We start from the raw sequence: 14,079 nt of genomic DNA on the forward strand, positions 1-14,079 counted from the left end.
AGGAGAAGGGGGCGACAGAGTATGAGATAGTTGGATGGCATCACCAACTCAATGGACATGAGTTTGAGCAAACTCCAGGAGATAGTGAAGAACAGGGGAGTCTGGTGTCTATGGGGTTGCAATGGAGAAAGCAATGGCAAGCCACTCCAGTACTATTGCCTAGAAAATCCCATGGGTGGAGGAGCCTGGTAGGCTGCAGTCCGTGGGGTAGCTAAGGGTCGGACACGACTGAGCTACTTCACTTTCACTTTCACACATTGGAGAAGGAAATGGCAACCCACTCCAGTGTTCTTGCCTGGAGAATCCCAGGGATGGGGGAGCCTGGTGGGCTTCCGTCTATGGGGTCGCGCAGAGTCGGACACGACTGAAGTGACTTAGCAGCAGCATGGGGTTGCAAAGACACAACTGAACAAAAAGAGTACTGTGTGTGCTCTATTCTCTAAATGAAAACAATCTTTTCTCTGTCTCTCTTTTATTGAAATATGGCTGATTTACAATGTTAATTATTGCTGTACCGCAAAGTGACTCAGTTATACACACAGATATATTCTTTTATATAGTCTTTTCCATTATGATTTATCACAGGATGTTGGATATAGTTCCCTGTGCTCTACGGTAGGACCTTGTTGTTTATTCATCCTATATATACAAGTTGGCATCTGCTAATCCCTACCTCACTCCACCCCTCTCCTACCCACCTCCCACTGGCAGCCACCAGTCTGTTCTTTATGTCTCTGGTTCTGTTTCATAGACAGGTTTGTTTGTGTCATATTTTAGGTTCCACGTATAAGTAGTAATAGGGCATTTGTCTTTCTCTTTCTGACTGACTTCACTTACTGTGATGATATGGTAATATTTGGCGTTGGGGCTTTTGGGAGGCGACTAGGTTTAGGCTTAGTGCATTCTCTCTGCCTCTCTCCCTCCTCTGTTCCCCCCTCTTTTCTCACCTCTGCCATGTGAGGATGGGAGAAACCGGCCATCACAAGCCAGGAAAAGGGCTTTTGCTGCAACCCAGCCTTACAGCCAGCCTGATCTCTGACTCCAGCCACGGGATCTGTGAGAAAATAAGTGTCCATGGTTTAAGTCTCCATGTCAACGGTGTTCTGTTAAGGCAGCCGGACTGCACTAAAATGCCTTTTTAAAAAAAAATAATTCAGAGATAACTTTTTCATAAAGAACAGTATGCGTACAGAAAAAAAATACCATAACTACAAACTTCATTGGATTTTCACACCCTGAATGAATTCATAAAACATCATTTTCCCTTTGTTTTTAAACTAGCTGCATTGCCTAAACTTGTTTGTTCACTTTAACTAAATGAAATAACACACTCGACTCTTCATTAAGATTTCATCCATGTCCTAATAATATCTTTAGAACATCATAATTGTTAGTGCATTTAATGTTGAAAGTCTACATGTGAAATAACTAAGCTTGCTTTTTTCTTCTATCTCAATATGGGTTGGGAGAGGGGTGGAATTACCATTAGAACATTATTTATTCTATATATAGAAAATAGAATTCATATAGAATTCTATTTATTTTGAACAACTTAAATTCCAACAGCAACAGGCTTCATTACCTTTATTTTTTCTCCTTTTGTTCCATTAGAAGTTCAAATAGATACAACATGTGCATTAGTATAGTTGCTGTTCAGTTGTTTGGTCGTGTCCGACTCATTGAGACCCCGTGAACTGCAGCACTCTAGGCTTCTCTGTCCTTCACCATCTCCTGGAGTTTGCTCAGATTCATGTCCATTGAATCAGTGATGCCATCCAATCATCTCATACTCTGTCACCCCCTTCTCTTCCTGCCCTCAGTCTTTCCCAGCATCAGGGTCTTTTCCAGTTAGTCGGCTCTTCACATTGGGCGGCCAAAGTATGGGAACTTCAGCTTCAGCGTCAGTCCTTCTAATGAATATTCAGAGTTGATTTCCTTTAAGACTGACTGGTTTGATCTCCTTGCAGCCCAGGGGACTCTCAAGAGTCTTCTCCAGCACCATAGTCAGAAAGCATTAATTCTTCAGTGCTCAGCCTTCTTTATGGTTCAACTCTCACATCTGTACATGACCAGTGGAAAAAACATAGCTTGGACTATACAGACCTTGCTGTCTAGGTTTGTCATAGCTTTTCTTCCAAGGAGGAGGTGTCTTTTAATTTCATGGCTGCAGTCACCATCTGCAGTGATTTTTGGAGCCCCAAATCATAAAATCTGTCACTGTTTCCACTTTTCCCCATCTATTTGCCACGAAGTGATGGGATCAGATGCCGTAATCTTCATTTTTTGAATGTTGGTTTTTAAGCCAGCTTTTTCACTCTTCTTTTTCACCTTCATAAAGAAGCTCTTTAGTTCCTCTTCACTTTCTGCCATTAAAGTGATATTATCTGCATATCTGATGTAGCTGATGTTTCTTCTGGCAATCTTGATTCCAATCTTGCCTGCGAGTCTTCTAGCCTGGCAATTCGTATAATGCATTATTATTAACCAATGAAATTATCCTGATCTGGTGTATTTTAAGTTGCTAAGTGCTAACTTACTAGCAATCATGGCTTTCTTCTGGCCATTTCTTTTCTGTGATAATAGTTAAATACTGTAAAACAGAACTGGGGACCAAATTTGTTCTCAAAGCTCAGCATCCACTGGTTCTGAGACCAGAGATCATTGGTGTGAATCTCTGGGCTCTGTTTTCTCAGCCACTTGGGGTGGTTGGAACTGCCATGTTCAAAGTAAGCGGGAGGCTTCTGTGTTGTATTATGGATGGGGAGAGAGGTCCCCCCACTCCGGGACCCCAGACCCAGCAGTTCATAAAGCCTAAAGAAGCTCTGGACCAATTCCCTGACGTCCTCAGAAAAGTCAGACTCCTCAAGGCCATGCTGGTCTCTAGCTTCACTTCCAAGCTTCCGCTTTGTCCCTCCTAGATTCCTGCCTCTGCCTGTGGGCCTCCCTGGAGCAGCAATCCTGAGCATCCTCAGATAGGACTTCTCTCCTCTGTGCTGTGAAAACAAAGCCAGAGTGGGATGCAGATAAAACAGCAAAAACAGATTTTATTCCAGAAGTACTGTCATAGGGGAAACTTGACCTTGGCACAGAGCTGGGCTCAACTCTGTGTACGGCCCTGACAACTGGGGATTTACAGCCAAGGAGGAGGTTGGGGAGGTGGAGTGGGTTCGTGGTTGGGGAATTACTGTGAGGAAACACTAGGGGTCAGGGAATTCTGACAGGATGATTGCCGAAGGTGGGCCCCAAGTTTGGGGGAAGGGAATTTGACCAGATAATAATAAAAGACTCATTTATTTGTGTTGGGTCTCAGTTGCGGCATGTGGGATCTTCATTAGGTCATGTGGGGTCTTTTGTGGCGGTGCATGGTCTCAGTAGTTGTGGCAACCAGGCTTAGTTGTCCCGAGGCATGTGGGTTCTTAGTTCCCCGACTGGGGATTGAACCCGTGTCCCCTGCATTGCAAGGTGGATTCTTAACCACTGGACCACCAGGGAAGTCCCTTGACCAGATATTGAAGGTGAGGGATTCTGGGTAAACCCACTTGGCAGGATGCTTGATGAAACTGGGTGACACCAAGATAGCGCGGCAGTCCAAGGCTGAGTCCTTGCTGAGAAGGGGGTTCAGGGAGAAGGCCGATGGAAGTTCTGTCAAGGACGGTCTTTCAGGTTCACAGGCAGGTTCTCCTTGCTGTGTCACGTCCATAGTTATGGCTATGCTCATCCCGAGTGCTGTGAGCACCTCAAACGTTTACTCTCTTTATCTTTGAGCCCCAGGCCCCTGGACCCCGCCCCTCCTCCGCAGAGGAGACACTCAGAAGAGGTTTCCTGAGGCAGTCAAAGCATCCAGGGTGTGAGGGCCCAGGGCTAGCTCCCTCTCGAAAGCCAGAGGCCACATGAAAGCTCTTCCAGTGGGAAGTGTTCCTGTCCTAGCTGGTCAACCATAGGGGACAAGCACAGAATGCCCTTGAGGCCATGTCAGTGGGGACACTTCACCAATATAATTTCCTGCAGTCCCGGCAGCAGGAGCGGTGAATGGTGAATGGGATTTTTGTTCACGGTCCTTGGTTGAGGTCGTGAAGTGATGGGAAAGGCAGAGAAAGAAATCATTTGTCGTGGGTCTGGATGTTCAAATTCCCTTCTCCCAAAAAGGAGGCCCCAGATGCCCTCTGAACACCTCTGTGCCCAGACTCCGGCCACTGGCCCAGTGATGACCCACAGCGTCATAGGCAGCTGGTGTTTGTGGCCACAGTCCAAGGACACCTCCCAGGGGAAGGGAGGTGGGGCCTCCACGGAGCTGGCACAGGGAGCCAGAGCAGATGGTTTTGAACATTTTTAAAATGGGAGAGGGGTTGAAATAGAGTTGATGGTTTATTTTGTTAAGTAGAAAAAATTTTTAAAATGGTCAGCCACCCCCATAAAATTGGAAAATATACTTTACTCCCCAAAAGTGGTAAAAATGTGCAAAGCTTCCACTCCACCCAACCTCAGCCCTGGTGCCCAGGCCCTTGAGGGAGGTCGGGTAAAAACAAGTATTAAAACCTTCTTAGAGGGACTGGAAATGTGGGGGTGATGTCACCCAGTGCTTCAAATAGCTACCACTGCTACCTTTCCTCCTGTTTCCCCAGTGGTAAAGGATCTGCCTGCAATGCAGAAAACTTGGGTTCGATCCCCGAGTCGGGAAGATCCCCTGGAGAAGGAAGTCACAACCCACTCTAGTTTTCTTGCCTGTGGAATCCCAGGGACAGAGGAAGCTGGCAGACTTCAGTCTGTGGGGTTGCAAAAGTAGGACATGACTGAGTGTGCACGCATCTTCCCTCTCCTGGGATCATGGCCATCATGGTTTTGAAGCATGACCATCTCCCGGGTGTGACAGCCTGTCTACCAGTGGTGACAGAAAACCCTGAGCACCAGAGCAAGTCCAGCACCTTGAAAGGGAAAAAAAAAAATTACATTCTTTTTTTCATGAACCTTTCAGTGAAACTTAGCACTTCCTTCCATCATGAATACAGTGCTGCGTTAGGTTCCTAGGGCTGTGGTCACAAAGTTCTGAGGGCTCAGGACCCGAGGAGATAGGATGGTGTGGCTGTCGACAGATGCTTATCTTCTCACGGGGCTGGCGGCTGGAAATTTGCAGTCAGGTGTGGGCAGGGTTGGTTCCTTCTGAGGCTGTGGGGAGAGTCTGTCCCAGTCTGGTTGCTGGTAACCCTTGACGGTCCCTGTCTGTAGACACATCACCACCATCTCTGTCTTCATCTTCACCTGGTGTTCTTCCAGTGCGCCTATCTGTGTTCAACTTTCTTTTAAAATTTTATTTATTTATTTATTTTATTTTTGGCTGTGCTGGGTCTTCCTGGTCCAGGGGTCGAACCCACGTCTTCTGTGTCTCCTGCCATGCAGGTATATTCTTTATCATTAAGCCGTCAGTGAAGCCTGAGTATTATTTTGGTACACTTTTTTTTTTTTTTTTCAAGAACAGGGCAGTGACTGAATGTGTTTCTAGATACAGTGCCTGGTACAGGACAGATGTTCAAATAATATCTATTGAATGAATGAAGGGATCTTCCTCTTTGCTTTTCTTTTTTTTTTGGTTATCCATTTTTTTAAAATTTATTTATTTTTTATTGGAGGCAAATTATTTTACAATATTATATTGGTTGGTTTTGCCATATATTGACATGAATTTGCCCCGGGTGTACATGAGTTCTCCCTCCTGAACCTCCCTCCCACCTCCCTCCTCCCTTTATGCTCCCTCTGGGTAATCCCCGCACGCCAGCCCCGAGCATCCTGTAACATGCATCAACCCTGAACTGATGATTCATTTCACATATGACAACATACATGTTTCAATGCCATTCTCCCAAATCATCCCACCCTCACCCTCTCCGACAGAGTCCCAAAGACTGTTCTATACATCTGTGTCTCTTTTGCTGTCTTGTAAACAGGGTTATCATTTGCATCTTTCTAAATTCCATATATATGTGTTAGTATACTGTATTGATGTTTTTCTTTCTGGCTTACTTCACTCTGTATAATAGGCTCCAGTTTCATCCACCTCATTAGAACTGATTCAAATGCATTCTTTTTAATGGCTGAATAATACTCCATTGTGTATATGTACCAAAGCTTTCTTATCCATTCGTCTGCAGATGGACATCTAGGTTGCTTCCATGTCCTGGCTATTATAAACAGTGCTGCAATGAACATTGGAGTACATGTGTCTCTTTCAATTCTGGTTTCCTCGGTGTGTATGCCCAGGAGTGTGATTGCTGGATCATATGGCAGTTCTATTTCCAGTTTTTTGAGGAATCTCCACACTGTTCTCCATAGTGGCTATACTAGTTTGCATTCCCACCTATTTTGGTACACTTTAAAATGTATTTTGGAACATTTATTTCAATATACTTGATTTCCTTGGTTATCTTATATCTTTTGTTTTATGAACTGTGTTGAAAGTTTCCTTGATATAAAAATGCTTGTGGAGGTTTTGTGGCTCCCACTGGCTTCAGGAAGCACTCACTTGCACAGAAAACTGTTAAGAGGCCCAGTTCTCTTCCTCTCACTGGCCTTCCAAGAGGTGGCCACTGACCTCTGAACCCACCAGACTGTATTTTCTCTCTGGTGTTCTCAGACCCTCCAGAGCTGTGGCCTGTGATGCAAGCATCCAGCCAGGAGTGGAGCTCTGGGGCACCCCTGGACCACTCTTCCCATGCTCTTCTGGGCTGGGGTCATCCCTGGGTAGGGCACCCTCTGCTTGTTGTGACAGAATCCCCTTACAAGGTGGACTTGAAAGGGAGGACTGAGGTGACAGTGTGGTGTCCCCATCCTGCTTCAATTAGAAGTCAGGAGGGTGACATTTCCCTCTGCACCCATCTGGAGCTCTTGTGGTTGTACTCTTAGCAAAACTGGACATGGTCAGATGAACAGGAGAAAAAGAAACAATTTTGCTTCCTATGTACTGAAATCTCATAAAATTGGGACTTGACAAGAGGTCAAAGCGGCAGCCTTTAAACTTTTGAGACAAAGAAACAATAGACTTGTGGGATGTTGACAAGATAAAGAAACTCAGGTTTTGGGTTCTACCTTAGCGAAGAATCCAAACAGCATCTGGGCTGGAGTAGTAAATTAAACAAGTAACAAAGTTTGTTTATATCAGCTTTTCTGCCCCAGATTCTTCATTTCTGGAGATAAAGGTGTCTCTCTATTTCCATATTCAGAGAGGGCACCTTTCACATGAGAGATTTTTTTATTTTGGGGGGACAGAAAGGAGGGTCAGAATGTCCCTTGCATTGGCTGCTTCTTAAAAACTGTAATTCAAAATACTCCATATGCCACTGAAACATATTTTGGAGTGACCTGCCGTAAGCCCCCAAAAAGTCATGACAGAAGTAATTGCCACCAGACATCCAACGGTTTCCCACCTTATTGAGAGGCAGGCATGATTCTCCCCAGTTGGAAACATAGACACAAGTGGAGAGTATTTAAATACTTTGTCTAAAATAACTCTCTCTTGTGATCTAGCCTGATGTGAACAAGATCTTTTGTTTCCAAATTCCTCCATCTTTCCATCCCAGCAGGCTGTGAGGTTAACAAAAGAGGACTTTTAAGAATCTGCTCTGCAGCGTCTTAAACTGATCTAAAATGGAAAATGGAATGCATACTGATTTGGCAATTAATGAAATACTGGAGCATCATCATAGCAACCGCACACTTTGATTTGGAAGCCTGCCTTTCATGTCTGGCCAACTGGTCTGTTACAGCAGCCTTCCAGGCCAGCAGCCATCCAGGCCAGCAGCCGTCCAGGCTTTGGAGTTTGCAGAAAAAGTAAAACCCAGACTTCCTGGGGTTGTGTTAATCCTGGTTTTAATTTTCTCTATATTATGGTGTTTTAACATCAAAAAACATCATAATATACAGAAAACCTTTCTAGGGACTTCCCTGGCAGTCCAGTGGTTCAGACTCTGAGCTTCCACTGTGTCATGAGATGGGTAGAGGGGTTCCATCCACATTAGGGAGGGCAATCTGCTTTATCCAGACTCCTGATTCAAATTTTCATATCATCCAAAAAACAGCATCACAGACACAACCAGCATGTCTGACCAGATGTTCGGGCACCTCACGGCTCAGGCCAGCTGACACACAGTCATTGCCCTGCAAGAACTGTATTGCTCCCATAGCTTCAGATGCTGACTCCTGGCTTTTCTCCAATGGGCCGAGGCTGGACTCTGGCTGGGAGCTGAGAGCTGTGGCCTAGCGTGGGCTTGGGGCAGTTGTAGAGAGCCTCATTCACACAGCTTTATCCAAGTGGTGCCCACTGGTGTTTTCAAAGGGGCCAGCCTACAGTGGAATCACCTGGGACATACTAAAATGCAGATTCCTGGGTTACAGACCTGCTTTATATGAGTCTGTGTGGGACAGAACCTTTTTTTAAAAATGATTTATTTTATTGAAATAAATAGAGTTTTATATAGTTGATTGACAATGTTGTGTTAATTTCCACTGTCCATTGAAGTGATTCAGCTTTACCTGTATATACATTCTTTTTTGTATTCTTTTCCATTACAGTTTATCACAGGATATTGGATACAGTTCCCTGTGCCATACAGTAGGACCTTGTTGTTTATCCATTCTGAATATAATATCATCTGCTAATCCCAAACTCCAGTCTGTCCTTCCCTACACCCCTTTCCCTTTGGGAACTGCATGTCTGTTCTCTACATCCATGAGTCTATTGCTGTGTCATAGATAAGTTCACTTATGTCATATTTTACATTCCAGATATAAGTGATATTGGATGATATTTGTCTTTTTCTTCCTGACTTACTTCACTTCACCTCTAGGTCCATCGATATTGCTGTAAATGGCATTATTTCATTTTTTTTTAAAGGAATGGAAGCTTTGATCTTGCATTTTCAACCAGCCTCTTGGGAGACTCTTATACCCACTGAGTTTGAGAGCCTCTGGGTTGTTCAGGCTGCACGTTGCTTATTCTTTCTGCTTTCCCCACAGTGCCCTTCTGCTCTCCAATGGCCTGGGGGATGGCAAGAGTCTTCTCAGATGTATGAGGATGATGGCTCTGGAGCAGGTGTGCTGAAGGTGAAATCCAGCCCTCTGAGCTGCTCACTGTCCTCTGTGAGTCCTGGGATTCCCATCCCTGTTCCACCTGTCACATCACACCTGCCCTTCAAGAATGAGTTTGAATACCACATCTTTCTTGTGGCCTATTCAGCAGGCTGAGCAGTTCTCTTTCCTTCGAGGTCACAGGCCCCTTGGTTGTGTGCTTCAGCCCCAGGCACTGTCTCTGGCCTCAAAGTGGACCATTGCTGTCCATTCCAGATCTTTCCCTTCAGCAGGCGGTCCTCCCACCAGCCCCATTAAACTTAACTTTCCAGATCGTCCCCTTGGCTTCCCAGCCTTTTGGCTGTGGACTTCCGATGCCTTTGTCTTCAGGCGCAGTAACCTCAGGTCCTTCAGTGGAGGGTTGGATTCTGGGTCCTGATGACACACCGTATACTCAGTCAGAGATGCAAATGTAATTGGGGGTGCAAAGTAGAACGTTTGGAGAGCATGCTCCTTGGTCTCTGCAGTGTAGGCAGGAGGTTTCTTCCAACTGCACATGAAAACAAACAGCCCCAGCGAGCTCTGGCCAGTCGGATGGTCAGGTGTGGCGCTCATCCTGCCCCCTGGATGCTGAGCATCCCTTCCTGGGGACTGAGATTCATATGGAGGTTCCCAGGAAAGGGCACAGGATGGGGGATGAGAACCGAGGGTTACTATTGAGACAACCGCTGAGGAAGAGCAGACTTATCTGAGAAAGGTAGCAAAATTTAGAAAGAGCATCTTTTGCCTGCATTGGCTTTTATGTTTCTTTCTAAAGCATACTGCAGGAGAAAATGCAATTTGGTTTCCCTTCCCCCTTCCTCCGCCAAAATAGACTACACATCCAAGCCCTGAAAGTCCAGTCTCACAAAGAAAGGGACAGACTTCTTTGCCTCTTATAGCATCAGCTCAGCATCGTTCTCAAAGTCCATTTGCCTCCTGGGGTGATTTCTCTGAAGTCGGTGGGGGCTCCAGCTGATTGCGAGCTCCACAGGGGACCCAGGAGAACAGGAGCTGGATTAAGTTGACCTCCAGAGAGTTGGCTAGTTGTTCCATTTCTTTTATGGGGAATGTATTTGGAACAGGTTTTTCCTTAATGAAATTTCAAAGTGTTCTTTTGCTGTCAAAATAATCAACCCTTTCTTTGTTTCACACAGTGGGTTTCTTTTCTTGCCCTTTTGTCCTCTTATCCAGCACGATATTCTGAAAACGCAGACACTGAGTTGAGAATTGATGTGTTTCCTCCCTATGTTAAGCCTTTAAACATCAGCCGTGGACTCTATTATGTGACTGTAACTGACTTAGTTGTCTGCTGTGTCTCCTTAAAAAGTTCTGGAATGCTGTCTTAACCCATTAGGCTAAAAGGATTTTCAGATATTTGCATGCTCTTATTATTGTCAACAGAGCAAACATGGTGGGATGTGTCTTGATTGGACCCATTTTACAGATGAGAAAAGTGAGGCTGGGGAATAACATCCTACCGATGAGTAGTGCATTAGCACTACAGCAAACGCTTCAGCACAGCAAATAGTAAAGAGTTGCTGCTGAGGCATGAGCAATTTGAATGACACTGTTCTTGGTTTTCCCTCATAGGGCTTCCAGAGGCAGAGAATCATCATATTCTGGCAAACAAACCAAGCCCAAGACCTAATTGTGCTGAATGTCATATGCTGATATCTCTTGGAATCTACCCTTTGGCTTAGCTTTCAAACAAGAGGTTCATCTTACCCAGGAAAAGGGTGAGTTATTTGCTTTCTTAATGTTGTAATGCTGACATGGATGATCCTGGATTTGTGGAGAATAAGAGATAGGTGAGCGAAAGAACATGCGTGCCTGTATAGTCGCTTTAGTTGTGTCTGACTCTGTGCGACCATATGGATTTTAGCCTGCCAGACTTCTCTGTCCATTGGATTCTCCAGGCGAGAATACTGGAATGGGTTGCCGTGCCCTCTTCCAGGGGATCTTCCCCACCCAGGGATCGAACCCATGTCTCTAACATCTCCTGCATTGGCAGGTGAGTTCTTTACCACTAGTGCCACCTGGGAAGCCCAATGAAAGAAGAAGAGATTTAAAAAGTAACCTTAAAAAAAAAAAAAGCCACTGCTTTGCATGGATGGAATTCCAAGGTAGTTGTGCACATTGAAGACTGGTCTTACTTCTTTCTGGGAGTGATGAAATGGTGCTTAAATCAGTCAAAGAAGAGTGCCAGAGGTCTGTCCATTTGGGTCTAGGACATGTGCTTTCCAGCCTTGCAGGTTCTCTAGCTAGATGTCATTATGGAGTCAGAGAAGGGCAAAACTGGGAGGACAGACCTAGTGAGCCATGTGGTTCCATGTCCTAGAACAGGGATCCGAGACTCCCACTATGAAGGAGCCAGGACCACTGCCTGGTTCCTGTGGTCCTGATCTTCCCCCAGGGAGTGAGAGACGGTGGCACTCATCTCTGTTTCCCTGTGGAATCTCATCACTCCACTTGTGTCTGCAACAAGACTCCAGAGTTTCTAAAACTTGAGCCATGAAGCACGGGTCTCATCTCAGCCACCCAGGGCAAAGCTATACTCCTGCTTTTTGAGGTCTAACCGTTTGATTGTTTTCCTTTCAGATGGCTTACATGAAGATGAGATGGGTATATATTTCCCTGGTGGTCCTGGGAGTCTTTTGTCTGTATTATAACCTGGAGGATCTGAATCCTTTTCAAGGAGAACCAGTGCTTTTCAAGAATGAACTTGGGGACTTCCTTCAGCTCCCAGATGTAGATTGCGGGCAGGATCCCCCCTTTCTTGTACTGCTGGTGGCTTCATCTCATGAGCAGTGGTACGTCCGCTTGGTCATCCGGAGCACGTGGGGAAGAGAAACGAACATAAAAGGAAAGCGGATAAAAACATTCTTTCTCCTGGGAACCTCTCCCAGTAAACACATCTCAAGAGAAGTGGCCAAGGAGAGCCAGAAGTTTCGTGATATTATCCAGAAGGACTTCATGGATGTTTATTTCAATCTGACTCTGAAGACCATGATGGGGATGCAGTGGATCTACCGTTTTTGTCCACAGACGACTTTCGTGATGAAAACAGACTCTGACATGTTCGTCAATATCTACTATCTGACCGAACTGCTCCTGAAGAAAAACAGAACAACTCGTTTTTTCACCGGTTTTCTAAAACTGAACGAGTATCCCATTAGGAAACGGTTCAATAAGTGGTTTGTCAGTAAGTACGAATATCCGTGGGACAAGTACCCGCCCTTCTGCTCCGGCACTGGCTACATTTTCTCTAGCGATGTGGCAGGTGAGGTGTACCATGTTGCCAACAGCGTGCCCTTCATTAAACTGGAAGATGTCTTTGTGGGGCTCTGCCTGAAAAGACTGAAGATCAGGCTGGAGGAACTTCACTCCGAGCAGACTTTCTTCCCTGAAGGGTTACCGTTCACCACCTGCCGTTATAAGAAGATTGTGGCCTCCCATCATATCAAGCCTCGAGACATCCTGAAGTATTGGCAGGCTCTGGAAGGTTCCCTGCAAGAAGAGTGTCCAGATAACTGAAGGAAGCCTAGAAGTGCCTGTGGACCACCGCGGTGATGGCTTATGAAAGATCTTTGAGGGAGTTGCTGAGACTCCCCAGGTTAGGAAGGGAGTAAGGAAGAAGAGGCAGAATACAAGGTGCTGCAGCCTTCCCCGTCTAAACGTAAATGCCACCACAGATGAAGCCCCATTTGGTACCCAAGCCATAACAGACACCATCTCGTGAGCACCTACCCTGTGGCACTAACTGATGTGCAGCTGCATCTTCTCATGTCAGGGGACAGCATCCACATGGAGTGGTGGGTGTCACCATTGCCACTTCACACACAAGGAGACAGCAGCTTAGAGAGGGATGGGGACCTGTCTCAAGGATGACAGCTGGCAGACACCAGAGCGAGGGTGAGAACCCAGTGCCGTCAGATGCCAGGCGGCAGCCTCCATCTCAGCCCACCCTTGTGAGCTGCCTCCTGGGAGCGGACAGTGGTGATGGGGGCTTCAGGGGGGACCTGGCTGCTGGCATCCGTCAATCCCTTGTAAGAGTCCCCTCCTCCTCCTCAAGTTCCATTCTCGTGCTTTTTAGTGCAGAGACTGGGGTGAACCAATGCCCCCCATCCCTCCAGTGCCGAGTTCCCTGTGTTCATGAAGAGTCTGGCTGGCCTGAGACCCTGTTAGCAGCTTAGCACTCAACTCACTACAAAGACACCGCTGCAGTGGCTGCAGCTCCACCCCCAGGAGTTCCAGATAGAAACCAGTCTTTAGAAACCAAACTCAGCTCAGAAATCACTGTGAAGCTTGGCCTCCTGTACAGACCTGTTGGCGCTTCTGCTGAGTGGGGGATCCCTGAGAGCACAGCATTTCTTCCCCGCTGTCCATGGTGACCCCGTCTGTTGGCTCCACCTGTCCCTGGTCTGGACTTCAAATCTCCAAGTGCACACTGGGGGGTGGTTGGATGCATCATCCATGAAGGATGCTGGGAGCTTTTCTGGGAACTGGGAATGATTTAAGTCAAGACCCTCTCAAGCAGCCCCTGGGATGCTGAACACTGAACTGAGTCCTGGTCCAAGATGCGTCTCCCTGGGTGCGTGTCCTAAGCCCAATCCCAGCTCAGCGTCACTGAATTCCTCAGATGGCCAAGGAACAGCCGCATTTTGTGATGTGGACTTTAGTATGCATCTCCTGGGGGTTTGGAAGAGCCTGTTCTGCAGGGCTGTGTGGAAACAAACCACTTTTTCTTTTTTTTTTTGCCAGGATCTGTCCATTCAGCCACTGTCACATGACATACAAAGCCATCTTGCTCCCAATCTCCAGGAGGATCAGTTCTTACTTTCTACTTTATTGCACCAAACTTTAGCAGCACTCAGAGCTGAGGCCTCACATGGCCGTGAAACTTACAAATGTTGGACAAAGCTCTGACCTCAACACAGGAAGAGGTGTCTGCTGCAGAATGGTCACAGCTGGGTTGATCTGCAA

The 14,079-nt window shown here is 46.2% G+C and overlaps 1 protein-coding gene across 1 annotated transcript; it reads left to right on the forward strand.

Annotated features, from left to right (window-relative positions):
- Positions 1 to 11,694: 11,694 nt before the first annotated feature.
- Positions 11,695 to 12,630, forward strand: B3GALT5 (beta-1,3-galactosyltransferase 5). The gene has a single exon (XM_055414183.2). The coding sequence runs from the start codon at positions 11,695 to 11,697 to the stop codon at positions 12,628 to 12,630; it is 936 nt and encodes a 311-aa protein (XP_055270158.1).
- The last annotated feature ends 1,449 nt before the right edge of the window (positions 12,631 to 14,079 follow it).

This window comes from Moschus berezovskii, chromosome 1 (assembly GCF_049115385.1).
Source record: "Moschus berezovskii isolate FMDL1 chromosome 1, NW_MosBer_1.0, whole genome shotgun sequence".
Classification (NCBI taxonomy): domain Eukaryota; kingdom Metazoa; phylum Chordata; class Mammalia; order Artiodactyla; family Moschidae; genus Moschus; species Moschus berezovskii.

What these genes read in the sequence shown, in the direction of transcription:
- B3GALT5 (XM_055414183.2), top strand. Translation starts at nt 11,695, where the DNA reads ATGGCTTACATGAAGATGAGATGGGTATATATTTCCCTGGTGGTCCTG.